We start from the raw sequence: 18,210 nt of genomic DNA, 5'->3' as shown, positions 1-18,210 counted from the left end.
TGCTAACAATTTATTTTTTTAGGCATTTGTATTAATGCTTTGTTATCAGCTGCCCCTGACGACCTCCAGCACACCACTGGGAGCCACGCTTACCCATACATTGTTATTACCCAACCATGATTACCTCAGCCCACCACCTGAGGTCATGGAAAGCTGATGCCTGGCAATGTCAAGATATGTAATTTATGCGACTGCTCTAGAAACCAAAGAATACAATTTTGGACACTCCCTTTGGCCCAAACCTCCTCCTGGTTAAAGCCCCTTTGCTTTAGGGGTTTGCTTTAGAGCCCTTAAATATTCCTAGTCTTTAGGATGCCATGCCACACTCGCCATGAGGTGTCGGCCCCCTTTTCGACTATGAAAGGTAAATAACAAACTTTACTTCTTTCTACTTTCTTCCTTGTTGCAATCTTGCATTATTCCCATGGCACCGACCCACCTCGCCTCAGTTTACCCTTTCAATATTATTATTATTTATTTTATTTGCAATTATGTAGTAATTATAATAATATTATTATTATCATTGGGCACACCCCTTGTAGTACACTCCAAATTTGTTCTTCTGGATCAAACAATCACAGTTTTTATTCACAAGTTTTGAGAAGGCTGTGCCACAATTTGTGGAAAAAACAGGTGACTGGTTCTTCCACTATTACAACACACCTGCTCACAGCGTTGAGTTCAGCAGTTTTTAAGCAAAAATGGCTTGACTCCGGCGTCCCACCCTCCCTAATCACCTGATCTCATCCCAAAAGATTTTGTTTGTTTGTTTCCTCCTATGAAGAAAGTTCTCAGAGCGAAATGTTTTGCCCATGTGGAACAGGTGAAACAAAAAGATGGAAGAAACACTAAAAGGCATCAAAATTGAAGTGTCCAAAAACTCTTTTGAGCAGAGGAAAAAGCATCTCAATAGGTATATTACATCAAAAAGAGAGTACTTTGAAGTGACTGCAGTTTAAACATGCAAGAATAAATACAAAATGCTTTTATAAATAAATTCTGGGTTGGGAGTGGGGAGTCCCTTTTGTATGTATTGATAGGGTATGTATTGAGAAGAATGAGAGCTCCTGGTAAGAAAAAGTTTCTAATACAATTTTGTTTCAGAAAGTTGTACTTAAATTGCATTTTTAATTGTCTATCTATAACATGGCTCTTATCACTGCTTAATCAAAAATAGCAATTGAAATGTCTAGTTTTGGACTTTCACCTTAATATATTATTTACTTCTCTTCTGGTCTTAGGCAAATCCCTGCACCTGTTTGGAGATCTCGTCAATCACTTTCTCCACTTATCTAACGCGATGTCTTGTATCTTTTACACATAAAAGATGACATTTCAATTTAAAACCAAAGTGTGGCATTTTTATCCCTAAGAACACTTTTAGCATTTGTTAGGATGTTTTCATTCATTATCATTCTGCTCTCAGTCTATACTTATCTATGCCAGTAATTCTATTTGAAACTAGGTTTAATTTTTTTCATTTTAAATTAGTGTTTTATTATTTCAATACTTCTGTTCCTGTATTTTCCACACCCACAAGAGAGGTACTTGCTCTCTTTCACATTGTGAGTCAATGTAACTTGACTCACACTTGGATGTCACCCAGTAGCTGGGAGAAAGACACAATCATGTCTATTTCTTTTTCTCCAAACAGCCGTCTTTCTTTCCTCCAGCTTGGAGATCCTTTATATCATCTAGGAAACTGAAAGATCTCTTTCAACTTTTTAAAAATGGGCACCATTCTCCCAAAATATTACACCTTTTATTTGTCTGAGTCATTTTCTTAAATATATGCCTTTCTTCTTAGAAAATTCCAAAAAATGACAAGTATCAGAGAGTGATATGTTACTATTAATTATTGCTACACATTATCATCTTATTGTAAAATCAGTCATAGTAATATAAACCTGTTTACTACCTTGAATGACTTTTAATTGGCCTTTCATTCTCTGGTCATTCACTGGCTATGAAATAAGCTATAATACATGGACTCAAAATAGATTTTTTAAATCTTACAAAATGTATATATTTTTTGAGTTAGGGTCCAACTCTGTCACTCAGACTGGAGTGCAGTGGCACAATCTAGCTCACCATAGCTTCTACCCTCTGGGCTCAGGCAATCTTTCCACCTCAGTCTCCCAAGCATCTAGAACTATAGGCACACACCACCATGTCTGGCTAACTTTTGGATTTTTTTTTGTAGAGACAAGATCTCACTATGTTGCTTAGGTTGGTCTCAAACTCCTGGGCTCAAGCAATTCTCTTGCTTCAGTCTTCCGAAGTGCTGGGATTACAGGTATAAGTCACCATGCCCAGCAAAACATTTATTTTAATACTACCTCAAAAATAAAGTTATGTAGAAATATTCTTCTGGGAAATAATAATAAACTAGAAGAATGTGAACCTGCATTCCTTCTGACGTTTAGTCGATACCTTTAATGATTTAAAAGCATTCTTACACATACAGCATGTATATGTCATCATCTGAGTCATTAATAAAAGGGGAAGAAAGTCCTGTGATCTGCTCATAAAACTGTAATTGAATCTGGTATATGATTACTTGCAGAAAGACTAATTTGGCATTATCTTAGGTAAGTCCTAACTCATTCTCCTTGAAATGTTATTTTGTTCTGTATTAAGTATATTCATTCAATTTATTTATTTATCTTTTATATACCTTTAACAAAGAAAAAGCAAGTGTCATGTCTCGTGAGCACATGATTTTCTCATTCATTTATTCAACAAATAAGGGTTGAACGTTTGTTATTTGTGGACATAGTTCTTAATGACAAAGAACAAAAAACAAGACAAAATCTCTGCCTTATATTCTAGTGAGGGGAGACAGGCTGTAAACAAGAAATATAATAATGAAGTGCATTATATAATAAGCCATAAAATGGCAAGTGCCGTAGAAAAAAGTCACAGCAAGGGAGATGAGGTGTGCCACAAAATGGGAAGCTAGACTTTACAATTTTAGATGATGTGGTCAGGGTAGATCTCATAGAGAAGTTGATCAATGAGCAAAGATTTAAGGAGGTAAGGAGGCTAGCTTTGAGAACATCTGTAGAAAGGTAATACAGTAGAAGGCATAAAAAGGAGCAGAGTCTTTAAGTAGGAAAAAATCTTAAGTGCTGGAGGAAAGCAAGGAACTTAGTATGGCTGGGACAGAGAAGGTAGAAGAATCAGCAGGTTGGGGGTATAAAGACTGGGGGCCCCAGGGTCTGTGTGTGCAAGCACGGAACATTTCATTCTTCTGGGCAAAAGCTCCATTGATGACTTAGAGGAAGAAAGAAGTCTGGTCTGGGTAGAAGACTATTATTTCACTCAGTCAGTTTTTAATGACATGTATTGGAGGAAGTACTACTGCAGACTTGAACCAAGTAGGCTGAAGGGAATACAGGTCAGTTGACAAGCTCACTGGCCTGATCTCTAAATATTAATATGGTGTAGTATTAAACACAAGTCTTTCTAATAAGACCCAAAAAATAGCACATTTCCTTATATTCTTTTTATCTGTCCTGCCTCTCAGAATCTGTGCAGGTAAATACTTGAAGCTTGGAAATATTTTGAAACCCACTGATTTTTCCAGCCTTCTCACTACCAGGCCAAGTAGAGCAGAGCAAACATACAGGATTGATCAGCAAGTTTTCATGGTAGATAAATACTACAACCAAGATTCCTGCTTTTTGTTCCTGAAAAGTAATGTTCTTCATGTCCTCTATGTGTTCATATGGCCATCAATCTTATTCTAAATATGCCAGTGATTCTAACTCTGCCTCCCCCAATGTACACGAAGGTGGCAAGGACATTTTCATTCTCAACCCACTCAGAGTTGCTTAATGCTCTGTAAACACATTTCTCTTTGGAAATAATGTTGATTTAGAAACATATCCAAAGGTAATGACGTCTTTCATAGCGTTTCTTTTAAAAAGATAGCTTTGTTTTGACAGCTTTTTTTTGAAATTTATGCTATACAATTAACAAAGTTATCACCAAAGTCAACTCTTTTTACATTTGCTTTTCTCCTGTAGTCCTCGTTTATGTAAACATGTAATAATTAGTCATAACTTGACTTTTGTCACGTATTTTCATTAGTTTTTGATGTTGTAATAAACCTCATATTTATCACTCTTGATAAATGTGTAATTTGTTGGAATGACGTGACATTTATCTTTGACTTTGACATTTGGCTAAAATCTGCCATTTAGACTTAGCTTTGGCCTCAACTTATTTCAACATTTTTTCTAGAATCCTTGAAATTGTGCATTTTCAGCAATCCTATTATTGTTATAGGCAATCATTGCATAAAATCACTATCATAATGCTGATAATACAATCAAGGAATGATTTATGAGTTTATTTTAATATACAAGTATTCTCTTTCAGTTATAATATGTATTTTAGATATATCTTCAGGTGATAAATTTCTTGTCTCTAACAAAAAGATAATTCAAAATATTGATATTTGCACAAACTCTCTTAATTAAGGCATCATAAGGCCATTTTAGGCATCATACCCTCAACTGTCTTATAGCTGTTTTTGGTAAGAAAATCATGACACTAAAAATGGGTTCTTTTGGCCCATTTTGGAATTGTATTTACTATACAAATTGCAGAGGTGAGTGGCAGAAAATGATGATATTTTCATTTTTTAAAAAAATCCTTGCCGGGCTCAGTGGCTCAGCCTGTAATCCCGCGCCTTTGGGAGGCTGAGGTGAGTGGATTGCCTGAGACCACGGGTTCGAGACCCGCCGGGGCAGCGAGACCTCATCTCCACAAAAATCAAAAAAAAATCAGCCAGGCGTGGTAGTGCGCGCCTGTAATTCCGGCTACTCGGAAGGCGGAGGCGGAAGGATCGCCGGAGCCCAGCGGGTCGAGGCTGCGGTGGCCGGGAGCGGCCTCTGCACTCCAGTCTGGGCGACCGAGTGAGACTCCAACTCAAAAAAAAAAAAAATCCTCTATTTTCTCTAACTATTGTCAATGTTCATATTTCACCTGAGCATTCCATAAGAATCAAGCAGAAAACATGGAAAGAAATATCAAAGTGGAGAAGTTTTATTTCATCTGGATAACAAATAACCCTGCAAGACTCCTTACCTTATCTTAGAATACCAAAGTGGAAGAGTCAACACAGGGATATATATTAGTGAACCTATATAAATTTTAATTGAGGCAATAGGTTTTCCTGTCAGAAATAAGTCTAATTTGACTGATGATTTTTACAATGACAATTGGTTTTGCACATTAGCCGATTGGTGCACACTTTCAACACATATAATGAGCTGAATGTATGGTCATGATTTTGATAAGATAAAAGCTTTTTGTGAGGCTTTATACTGACAAAAGTATATTTAAATTAATGATATTTTAATTGTTCAAAATTGTCTGAGTTTATTGGGTTAAAAATTGTTTCTTTAAGTAAAAAAAGTAACAATTGAGGCCACTTGTAAGTCCTGGTGAGCCTTTTTTGCATACTTTCTAGGAACTGAGAATGAGAAAGATTTATTGTTATTTTTATTTTTTATTTTAAAGATGTGGGATACAATTCAGAATGAGAATGATTTTAATGACTAATTTCCAAATCCTTTTGCAATTGACCTGGTTTCCAGTGCTCTGATTGCAACAATATTAAGGAAGATGTATTTTGCTTATCCACTTATATATAATTAAAATTGATTTTAATGTTGTTTATAATGTGACCTTTGACTTATAACTTAGAAGTCTAAATAATTAAATGGCATTGTTATAACAGAGCTTTTCCTATTTCTCTTTCTTTACATGAACATGTTTTCTTAGTGCTTACATCTATACAATAGAAAATAGAATAGGTATAATCTGGAGCTGAAAGAGAGTAGAATAGAAAAAATAAGAAAAGAATAGATAGTTGAAACTTGCTTCAATCTAGCAACAAGCAATATTCATCCAAGAATGAGTCTCATTGAGAGAGTCATGTGGAATACATCATTTACTTCATTAAGAAATTATTTTCAAACACAATTTTCTCATATTTATATTTTTTAGGTTTACAGTAGATAATTTTATAAATAATATGTTGATAATAATTGTAATGGTAGCTCAATCTAGAAAAAATTATTACTGATTAGAGCTTTTAGGCACAAGAATGCTTTTGTAATAATTTTGGTTATCTTTAGTTGCAGAAATGTATAATAGGGTTATCAATAAAGTATGTTGAAGTGAAACACTAGGAGAAGAGTACCCGGAGAAGTAGAATGAAAATACAAGATCCAAAAGAAACAAGAATGATGTAAAATTTCCTACGAGTTAAAAAAAAAGAGTTCATGTATGTTTTAAATGAATAATGTAGGCAACAAATCACTGCAGTATTTACATTCGATTGGATACATTTAAAAAGTTATATTTCATGTTTTAAAGGTAAGTGTTTATATTATAACTTTTCCTCATCTTGCTCATCATAAAAGAAATTATAAACGTTAGGGTTCAGTGGCTCAGCCTGTAATCCCAGCACTATAGGAGGCCGAGGCAAGTGGATTGCCTGAGCCGGCAGGTTCGAGACCAGCCTGGGCAACTTGGAGAGACCTGTCTGTACAATTAATCAAAAATTAGCCAGGCGTGGTAGCACATGCCTGTAGTTCTGGCTACTTGGAGGGCTCAGGCGGAAGGATAGCCGGAGCCCAAGCAGGTCGACGCTGGGGTAGACGTGAGTGTGCCACTGTACTCCAGCCTGGGCAGTGGAGTTAGACTCCAACTCAAAAAAAAAAAAATTATAGATGTTAAATATGTATGAGGGATTGCATGTTTAATAAAATTTATTTTGAGGAATACAAGAAAAATGTTTAAAGATCACGAGAGTGTAAAAGTCTATGATGACAAAGCAGCGCAAGTATTATTTTTGTCCTATAATGTCGAATATGTACAATGCATCAACTAAAATTTTTAATTAAAAATCAAAATGATAAAATTTGATAACATTTCAGATTTGTTCTTCCATTCCAGAAGTTCAAATTATGATGATGATTTTTGCTTCAGGCAAAAAAAAAAAAAAAAGGATTTTTATTCTTAGTCACTTAGCATTTGGTCTGATACAGGTTTGGCTCCTATCTAAAAAGTGTAATTATGCCTAGGAAAAGTATTATAGAAACCTCTTAAAAGTCATATATTGCTTATTGCAAACGAATGTAACCAATATTAAACTGATAGAAAATAATGTTATGTATGACCATGTAGGGTTGAGGTGGGGGCGTAGAGAGAACTGGAAAGATCAGTGGGTGTGGAGAAAGCTCTTGGTTATAATGAGAGATGGAACCACTAAAATAAAGCAAAAGATTTGCATTCATTTATAAGCATTTGTCAACTACCAGAGGCTAGCACAATGTATTAATACACTTCATCCCATTTGACTTGGCATTTTTTTTACCCATAGTTTATCATTATTTGAATTTTAATAGCTTACATATCTGCAGTTTTGTGGTTCACTAAGGGCTATCACAGACACTGTCTTCACTTTTCCATCACTCTTTCAGACCACATACAAAAATATATGTCAAGGCTTGCCTAGTCCCAAGTTAGAGGTAAACACATAAAATATTCTCCATCCTCAGAAGTGTCTGTTTCTCTTCACATCTTACTTTATGGGTTAAACCACTTTTTTATCCAAAATATACAAACTTCAATTTTGTGTAGATCTAGTTATATTAATGTAACAGTGGATCTTTCTTATTTTCAGGATTCCATAAAGATAGATTCAAACATCCCAATTTCCCTTGGAAAGCAAATAGGATGATGTATCACTTCTGATAAGATGTTTTTATATTTTAAATAATTCAAGGTAAAGTTAAATAAGAATGTTCATCAATAAAGTATAGATGCTGAATGAACCAAAAGATAGTAAATATGTATTATGTGAGTTGTTATATCCAAATGAACTGCCATTTTCTTTACAAAGTAAGGATACCTGTAAAAATCAAAAGTTAAATTGTCAAACAATGGAGAGGTTGCTCCAAACTTATTTTGTTTAAAAGTCTGTGACAGATTTCACTTCCATTTAGGATGAATCTCGGGTGATATATGAGATGTTCCCTGGACTACCAAGAAGAGATCTGGGATATGGATTTGCTTTAATAGCCCTTTTTAAAAAGTCAAGAGTATTGATTTATTTCATCAAACTGTATAATTTATTTTGTATCTTTATTAAAATATTTAAAGAACTGATTAATTACCTGAGCTAGTGGTAGCCTCAAAGAACTATCTTTCATGCATTTGAAAAATTGGGTAAAATGAATGACAGAATACGTATGGTCATGGAAATAATCTGGAATTGATTTTTTAATACTGGAAGTAGTTAATATGTTACAAAAATAAATGGTTGGCAGTTTGCTTTCACTGCACATCAAGTGAAATAAAAACCAGTGAGTCTGGAACAAGAACAGAGTTCAAGGAATCAAGGGCTTGGACTCCCATTCTTTCCGATTCCTCTCCACACCATGAGGGGAAATCAACTGCCCAATCCAGTCTTGATTCTACTTTTCCTGCTCCTTCCCAGAGATGCTTCAGCTACTGGAAAACCGTAAGCAACATCTCCATAAAGTTCCATTGTCCTCCTTCTTCCTCGTTGTGTCAACTCCTTGATCTTTATTTCCTGACTTCCCAAGCAATTATCTGTTGTCAAAAAGGGCTTGGAAGTGTCACTCATTTGTTATTGCTCATGTGGAAAGAGATATACTCCAATTCAAGAAAACTCAGAGATATAGGGTAGAGTGAGAACATTTGTGGAACATTTACCAAATAAAAATATAGAATTTTCACTATATATAATGGGCATTGGCCACTCAGAAGGGGGAGGGTGGAAAGAGGTGGAGGAACCAAAAAATCACCTTATCGGGTACAATATACACAGGTGAGGGGGGTGGGCACACTTAAAGCTCACATTTCTTCACCACTATACAATGTATCCATCCATGTAACCAAAACTACTCATACCCGCCTAAAGCTATAGGAAAGGAGGGAGGGAGAAGAAAGTAGGGGGAGAGGGAGAGGGAAGGGAAGAGAAAAAAGAAATCCTATCAAAAGAGGATAAATTTTGTACCGGATCATAAAATTTGCTTCAGTGTCTGGGCCATTATGAAGTGACTCAGTATCTATGTTTTCTTTCAGTTCAGAATTGCTAATGTTAATGTATGGTCTAGAGGCAAGCCAGAATTTGTGTCAGTTCAATCAATCCTATGGTAAATTTTAGGGGCTGGCAATGGTTCTTGGGGCTGAGCATACTTCAGACCCTATTCCCATTACTTTACAATATAGTAAAGGAGTAATATGGGTCACAGAGAATGAACTCTAGCACAAAAACAGAAGTGGACATTGCAGGATTCGGTGAGATATTCACAAAGAAAACCTAAATCTACTTTGAACCAGATGTAAGGGAGGGGACATCACCCAATTCTTCATAGAAAAAGTTGCTTTTAAGAGAAGTCCTACAAAGCAAATAGAAGTTTTCCAGATCAACAAGAACACTCAGGAAAGGAGAGAAGCGTGTGCAAACATACAACATCACAAAGTACAATGTGTTTGAGTGCTTAGGTGAAAGGTAAACAGTAGCAAGCAAGTGGTATTTTCTTCTTGGTGTATATGGTAATATGTCTGGTGATTAGGCTAGTTTGGCATGCCTGGGCCCCCATTATCAAAGACTTAAAGAAAGAAAAAACAAGGTTTCTTCTGAAATCATAGTGAAAAACAATTCAGCTTCTCCTTACATATTACATATTATTTTTTAAGTCTTTCCTGAAACAAAAAGATTTGTGATTATTATCTATATGAAATCCAAAACCACATACAGACAGGTTCTTAATGCTTTCAATGATGAGTTTTTGATTAATTCACATTTTGTAAATTTGAAATTGCTATGCAAAATATATAATTCATGGATTGCTTACTGATGGCTATTAATCATTTTTCTGGTATTTTGAGGGTGAATTATCACACAACACAAGAAAGCATATTAATGTTTCATTTGGGGTTTTCTGAGTCCCTCGGGTCTTTGGGTTGGCCTTTGAAGAGTTTGCTGCTGCCGAAATCTTTCTGTGCTCCATGATTGGTGACAATAGCAACGATAATCTAGAAAATAACCACCCAAATGTTGTGTTTTTGATCCCTCCATAGTTGACTCAGCTCCCGCCCCTTCTCCACAGGCAGTACATAGTGCTGGTCCCGTCACAGCTCTACGTTGGAGTACCTGAAAAGGCCTGTGTCTTCCTAAATCACCTGAATGAGACGGTGACACTGATCATAACCCTAGAATATGGACTGCAGAGCCGGAACCTCCTCACAGACGTGGTGGCAAAGAGGAACGCTTTCTACTGCAAACCCTTCATTGTCAGTATCACTCCCTGAAATAAGGGAGATGGGTAGAGAAAGAGTATATTAGTTGATACCTTGTGTTCTGATCCCAAGAAAATTAAAAAGTAGAACAAAGGAAAAATGGAGAATTCAGAGTGAATTTCAAACTAGACTCTAAGAACGAAAGTTCTATTGGGTATCTCCACATAAAATTTACAGATAGATCTAATGCAGTGTTAGAAAAGTAACAGTTGAGCCAGGCTCGGTGGCTCAGCCTGTAATCCCGCGCCTTTGGGAGGCTGAGGTGAGTGGATTGCCTGAGCCCGCGGGTTCGAGACCCGCCTGGGCAGCGAGACCTCATCTCTACAATAAATCAAAAAATCAGCCGGGCGTGGTAGTGCATGCCTGTAATTCTGGCTACTTGAAAGACTGAGGCAGAAGGATCGCCAGAGCCCAGCAGGTCAAGGCGGAAGGATCGCCGGAGCCCAGCAGGTCGAGGCTGCGGTGGCCGGGAGCAGCCACTGCACTCCAGTCTGGGTGACAGAGTGAGACTCCAACTCAAAAAAAAAGAAAAAACAAAGAAAAGTAACAGTGGTTATGGAAAGGATTTCATCTGATCTTAAAGTAAATTTCTGACGTAAATAATGTTCATGCCATTACAGATAAAAACGCTAAGATTCATAAAGATAAATGATTTATCTGAGATTTCACAGAAGGTGAAAATGTGCTGTTCTTTTAACCTTTTATCACTTAAAGTATTAAATGTTTAATCATACTGGTTTACTAAAAATAATAGCACAATATTCTACTGACCTTTGAAAAATAAAACTTTAATAATTATTTAATAACACCATATTGCTGTGACGATGTAAGCTTTCCATTTCTTTTATTGTCGTGACTGGATTAAAGAATTAATTCACTGTTTTGCAATGATATTTTCCCTTTCAATCAAATCAACAAACTGTTACTGTCATGTTACACAAATATAATCATCTATAAGGGGCATGATCCTTTACTTTGCTCCTTACTAATTCTCAGAGACCAACCAAGAAAACAAAAACTCATAAAGGCTGAAACATTCAGAAGTGAGGAGTCTGGGCAGATTCTTCAGCTCATTTCTGTTTTATAGATTCCAGAGTTGCCATCTTCCTCGGCCTTCATTGCTGTACAGGTAAATGGGCCAACTCTGCATTTCATAAAGAGAAAACCAATGTATATAACCAATGTAGAGAACCCGGTCTTTGTCCAGACAGACAAACCCATGTACAAAGCAGGACAAACAGGTATGAGGAACCAAATTAGTGAGGGAAACTTTAGGGGAGGGGGGAGTTTATTATTTTATTCTGTAGTCAAGGGAGTTCTGGCATGCTGTTACTAACCTGGGTTCTTGCTGAGTGTTTTACAAGGAAAATCTCTGTGTTTCAGTGAGATTCCGCGTTGTCTCTGTGGACATCAATTTCCACCCTTTGAATGAAACGGTTAGTCTCATAACTGGGTGAGGCTGGGGAAAAATATAATGCCTAGTCTTTTGGAAAACCTGAAGCCAATATAAAAGATACTTAATTGTGCCACAGAAAGATCTCATAAAGCTACCACTGCTAGAATAATAAGAGGGTTAGGAAGCTCATCAACTGCATTCTTAAAATAAATTAAGTATTCAGCTGAAACTGTTTTCTTAGTGATCCCAATTATTTTTGGTGAATAAAAGAAGTGCATTTGATTTCTCTCTTAAATAAATATCTGCAAAATAATAATAAACTTGATATTTGGACCTTTTAAAAATCTAATTAGGTTTCCTCAGTTGTATGTTCACATAAGGAAAAGCATGACTTTTAAAAAAATATATGTCCTGTTACACATATAACTTGTTGTGAACCAAACAGGGAACACTTTATTGTTTGAACAAGAAATGTAGAGACTCACTTCCTCTAGTCCATACACTCTGTCAGTGCTGGTGTCGTGCATGGTTTTGACTTTTTAAAGTTTATCACATGCTCATACTATTTATTTCTTTCTTTTCAGTTCCCGGTAGTTTATATTGAGGTAAGTAATAAACTGAATATCTCAATGGAATGGGAACTCCCTACAAGTTACATTAAATTGCCTCTCTCCTTTCTCTCATACTCATTTCACCAAAACTAAACAAATACTGTTTTCCCTGTCTACCTTAAGTTCTTTGGAGTGGATACAAGGTAAATGAGGAGCAAAATTCCTTGAGATGATGCAATGTAGTGACTCTTCCAAAATTTCTGACCAAAACAAACATGCATAAAATCAAAAAGCAGTATCAGTATGAAATGTCATCTATCATATCTCACAGCTAGTAACTTATTGACCTTTTTTCCCATCTGGAATTCCTAGAAAACTTCGCAAATACCTTCGGGTCTATTTACCAACCATCTTTGATACAATTCCTGGTGTCGTTCTTACCTGAAAAAAATGCCTCCTACTCAAAAGTATATATATCAACTGTTTCTCTGAACTCATAATACTTTTATCTATAGAATCCCAAGAAGAACCGGATTTTCCAATGGCAAAGTCTCAAATTGCAAGGGGGATTCAGCCAGCTCTCATTCCCACTCTCAGTGGAGCCCATTCTGGGTCATTACAAGATTGTGGTGCAAAAAAAGTCAGGGAAAAAAATCGAGCACTCCTTTGAGGTGAACGAATATGGTAAGAATGCTACATGTGTAAGTTATTTATTACATCAGCGTAAGATTGGATAATGTTTGCATGTAGGGAATAATCAAAAGTCTACCATACAATAGTTGGAAATTAGGATGTTTTTATTTAACTGGGTATTTGCTAAGCACTTTTCACATACCACCTTCTTTAATCCTCACAGCAGCCCTCTGAGGCAGATACTATGTTCTTACTTTAAAAATGAGCGTATCAAAATCACAGAGCCAATAAAAGGCAAGAGAGAGTTGTCTATATCCTTCTGACCCATCAAACATAAATTGTTAACCAATACATGGTGTCCTCTACATACACTATGTATCTGTTTTCTGCACCTTGTAACTGAAGATATTTCCCAGAATTATCTTACGGTTATCTGTAACCTACACCTACACTACTCTAATCAACTGATTTCTAAATCACAGTAATTTAGTAATAAACCAAACTGTAGTTCAACTATGTACAGTAACCAAATAGGCTGTAACATAGTTGATTTAGAATTCAATCATAGTTGATTACTAAGTCAGATATTGAAGGCATCGTATAGTTACAATTATGTGGATTTTAAAAAGTGACTTAAATATTTTATGCCATGGCTGAGGAGTCTTATCACAAGATGTTATTCCCAAAACTCACTAGAACTGTCATAAGAATCACAGAATAGGGATATATTATAGGAATAACACCTTACACAACTACAGCTAGAAAAGTAAGAGTTCATCAGGAGAATTTGAATCAAAGAAGATTGCTAACAAGTTCTGAGCATTCTTGGAGACAGATAAATTCGAACTTTTTAAGATGTGGGAAGCGAGACACTTTAGCTGCCTAAGTGGACCATACAAGGAAATTGATGGAAGAGTCTGTGAAAGGCTAATTTTCAACTATTGTGTGTTCTCTGCATAGCTACTGCTTCAGTAGGCCCATAGCCAAATGTCTGGTGGTGGACCTGGGACCTCCGTTAGATAGTGGGACTAGCATTTGGGACGAAAAGTTGAACACAGGAAGGGAAAGAATAAGGACAAAGCAGAACCTGCGGGTCTCTCTAGTACCACATCTAACTGTGATACTTTCAGAGATTAATGACACCACTTCCCTTCCACTTTTGAAATTTTACACAAATTCAGAGAGTCTAGAAAATGTAATACCAGCTTAATTAAGTTAATGGGACAAACTGCCCATGGTAATGCATGGCAGTCCTTGTCCGTACTGTCCCTGTGCTCCCTTTGTAATTGAAGTCATTTCACATGATCTTATGTTACAGGGTTCTGTAATAGAATCATTGCTAATACTGACAAGATCTCCTGCCCACTCTCATCTCTTTTTCTCTTCTATTGGAAACAGTTTTGCCCAAATTTGAAGTCCAAGTAAAAATGCCCAAGGCTATTGGTTTTCTTGATGAAGAATTTGTGGTATCCGTCTGTGGCTTGTGAGTTTTTGTTGTTGTTGTTGTTTCAATCTCATTTTTATTACCACACTCTGTTTGAGGGGATGTATTATAAATAAAAATTACCAAACTTAGAATTATTTTAATTAGGGAAAAATAACTCTCCAGCTTGCCTAAGCTCCCACTAGGATGCAGAGATAGTAAGTAGCAGATGACACTTCTGCTCATAATAAAATTATTTCCTAGACATTTAAAATGTGCCAGACAATGTTCCAAGCGCCTTGTACTTATCAATATGTGTATTCTTATGGTATCCCTATGAGATAGAGATAATTACTTTCTTCAGTTTACAATGAGGAAACTGCAATATATAGAGGATTTTAAATTTTACTCAAATTACTGCAGATAGATAATGATAGACTGCAATTTATTTATTTATTTATTTATTTTTGAGTCGGAGTCTCACTCTGTCGCCCAGACTGGAGGGCAGTGGCCGCTCCCGGCCACCGCAGCCCGACCTGCTGGGCTCCGGCGATCCTTCCGCCTCAGCCTTCCGAGTAGCAGGAATTACAGGCATGCGCTACCACGCCCGGCTGATTTTTTGATTTATTGTAGAGATGAAGTCTCACTGCCCAGGCGGGTCTCGAACCCGCGGGCTCAGGCAATCCACTCACCTCAGCCTCCCAAAGGCGCGGGATTACAGGCTGAGCCACCGAGCCCGGCTAGACTGCAATTTAAATCCAATAGTGTGGTTGCAGACCCCAAACTCTTCACCATTATTCTATATTGTTCCTGCAATTTTAAAAAAATATGGCTTTATAAGCACTTATTTATCCCAATCCCTTTGCTAAACTGAACCTACGCCATCCAACTAGGGAGCTCAGTCTCATGTCCTCTGTGTTATTCTGTGTCCTATTAGCTCCATTTTCTTTATGGCTCCCAATTTCTTAAACTATGGAAAGGCACAGTAATTAGTTGGGGGGAAGTTAGGCATATGCTTTACTTTAAATCATAGAAATATGTGACAGAATTAAAAATATATATTCTGCATAGTCATTTCTTCTCTCCACACTCACGGAGGAGAAAAACGTTCCCTCTTGCTTTTGAAAGCAGCATGAGAAACATAGTTTCATCCTTCTCACCAACCTTGATGTTTTAAATCTTTTTATCAGAGGGGAAGTCTTTTGATCCAGATTAAAAGATAAGATTCCAAAAGTAACTAAAGTTTAGTAAATGATATATTGCTTTATCAGCACTTACAGGAAATTGTAGGGGGGATGCTATAAAAAGCGGACCCTTGTGGTCTGAGGCTATTATCTACCACACACTTAAGCTTTAGTGTACATTGAAGTCTATGAAGGTGCTTAGTTAAAATGTAATTCTCTGGCCCCACCTCCAGAGATTCCAATGATAAATTGGAAATTTATGGGAAAGTCGTGGGAATCCGTAACTCAACATGTATCTCAGGTAATTTCAATGTAGGTTTTCCATAAAGCACACTGTGAGAAACAACAAACTAATTCTGGCTTTGCATCATATCCTTCCATTTTATTTTGCAGAATAAAACTATCATTATGATATAGCATTTTTGTTTTATAGCTACTGCTTTGCCATCTAGGTTCTCATTTATTCTCTTAAAATACTTAACAATTAAAGAGGACTTAGAAATACGTTCTCCGTATATTCTTAATTACTTGCCCCAAAACAATTTAGGTGGTGCTGTCAAAACTAAAATCATAACCTAGATTATCCAACAGCAGAGAAAAAGGGAAATAGAACAGTCTCATAGTAAAATCTCAACTGTGAGGGAGGAAATATCTGAGAATTGGTAACTTTCCATTTGGAGGTGCTTCAAAAAAAAATTAAGTAATTTTTTTGGAATTATAGATAGTTAAAACACAGTCCTTCAGAATAAGTGCTTCTAAAATGCAAATGCTACTGAACACCTTATGTTCTCATAAATGGGTTCTAAACACAGGGTACACATGGTCACCGGGATGAGAACAACAGACACTGGGTACTGCTAAAGGAGAGAGGGGGAAATAAAGGATGAAAAACCACTCATTGCATATCACACTCACCACTGGGGGAGGACTTATACCTATGGAACAAATCCTTACATGTATCCCATGATTCTAAAATGTAAAAAAAAAAAATGCTCTAGAAGGTAATATAATTGCTTGAGATAAGTAAGGTGGATATATAAATGGGTCAAATCAGGTGAAGAAACATCTGCACTTTTATATTAAAGAGCTTGCATTATGGCCTCTTTATTGCTGTAGATACACATATGGAAAGCCTGTCCCTGGCCTGGTGACAATTAATGTGTGCAGAAAATATTCACGATACTATTCTGCCTGCCACGGCAAATATTCACAAAATATCTGTGATGAATTCAGTCAACAGGTATGTGGAAACCATCCTGCTTAGGGCACTAATAGCAGATCTTATTTTCTCACGAATTAAGTAGTGAATACAATACAATAGAAAGCGATGTTTAAAATAGTCATCTAGCAAAATTATGGCAGGAGGTAAAAATTGATTGCCTGGCAGTGTCAGAAACCCAGCTGAAGAGTGGGCTCACAAATTTATAGTGATCTTCGTTTGGTCAGTTTTGTCATTTCTTTCCAGCAGTAGTCAACATGCAAGTATAAGAGCAAAGAAAGGATGTATAAGTATCCAAAGTTGACTTCTATCAGATAGCAGAAGAATGTGGGTGGCAGGTGTTAAGAATTTGGCTAATGGAAGAATCAAATGCATACCTCAGAATCTAAGCTGCACGTGGGGGAATATTAAACTAGCATCAGGTTGAAGAGAGAAAGACCTATAAGGACAATGGATTGGAAGCCCAAGTCACATCAAAGAAGAGGTGTGATAATTAAGGAAAACAGCTGAAAATAGAATATGTTGTATTAAAAATGTAATGCAAAAAGTACTGATTTCAGAGGAAGAGTATGTAGAATAGTCAAAGAGTATGTATGTATGAATGTAGAGTATGTATGAAGAATATTAGGAAGAGTATGAAGAAGTACAGGATGTAGCAATGTGAGCAGGCACTGCAAGGGTGTGGAAAAGTAACTAATCAAAGTCACAGAGAGCAAATAAATGAGAGGCTAGGGAGATCGATATAATGAACACCAAGATAAACACTGATAAGCAAATTAAACATGAGAGGAATCCAGATGCCGAAATATTTAATATATCAGAGAGACCAGGATTAACTTTTATTTTTAAGTGAGTCATGGTATTTGTATATAAATAACTTGACTATGATTACATTTTATTATGCAGTAAAGATTTTCAGTAGATAAGTTCAAATTGAAAACAAATCTTTATTCAAACATGGATCCCAACATTTCGTCTGGAAACTTGATTACAACAAGGATTCATCTATTCAATAGATGTATATGTTTCTATTTATGTCCTGGACATTGGGATCATAGAGTTAAGAATGTACAATCCTTAGTCAATATTTAGGTGAAAGTTCTTAGGGGATATTATGTCTGAGTTAAGTTTTCAGGAGCAGCAACTGTTGGCTAAGGTAAGAATGGGAGAAAGTTATCATTTGAGGAACAAAATATGCAAAGAGATAGAATTACAAAATACCATGGTACACTTGGCAACTCTAGAAAGTTTAATATGGCAGAAATGGAGTTCATCTTCAGAAGAGAAAGGAGAAAGCAAAGGTTGGCAACGAATAACTCGATGATAATTGATGAAGAAACTCTATGTAATTCTTGGGCTTGGAAAAGAAGAATCACTAGAACACTTACAAAATGTATTTTCACGACAAATAAAAAATTTGTATAGATTGATCATTGACTTTTTCAGCAGCA

At 36.3% G+C, this 18,210-nt stretch overlaps 1 protein-coding gene across 1 annotated transcript in view; it reads left to right on the top strand.

Moving 5' to 3' along the window:
- Positions 1-8,462: 8,462 nt before the first annotated feature.
- The window catches only part of LOC103268496 (pregnancy zone protein-like), a 57,315-nt gene continuing 47,567 nt past the window's right edge, over positions 8,463-18,210 (top strand). The window contains exons 1-8 of the mRNA XM_008066080.1: positions 8,463-8,545; positions 10,164-10,347; positions 11,441-11,594; positions 11,737-11,789; positions 12,334-12,354; positions 12,816-12,984; positions 14,332-14,416; positions 16,657-16,780. Of these exons, the coding sequence (XP_008064271.1) occupies positions 8,463-8,545; positions 10,164-10,347; positions 11,441-11,594; positions 11,737-11,789; positions 12,334-12,354; positions 12,816-12,984; positions 14,332-14,416; positions 16,657-16,780 (873 nt within the window). The remainder of the gene's footprint in view (positions 8,546-10,163; positions 10,348-11,440; positions 11,595-11,736; positions 11,790-12,333; positions 12,355-12,815; positions 12,985-14,331; positions 14,417-16,656; positions 16,781-18,210) is intronic.

The sequence above is a fragment of the Carlito syrichta genome, unplaced genomic scaffold (genome assembly GCF_000164805.1).
Source record: "Carlito syrichta isolate Samal-C Ts95f unplaced genomic scaffold, Tarsius_syrichta-2.0.1 Scaffold308841, whole genome shotgun sequence".
Lineage (NCBI taxonomy): Eukaryota > Metazoa > Chordata > Mammalia > Primates > Tarsiidae > Carlito > Carlito syrichta.
Note: the sequence above shows the minus strand (reverse complement) of the source record. Positions and strands in the feature narration are given on the sequence as shown.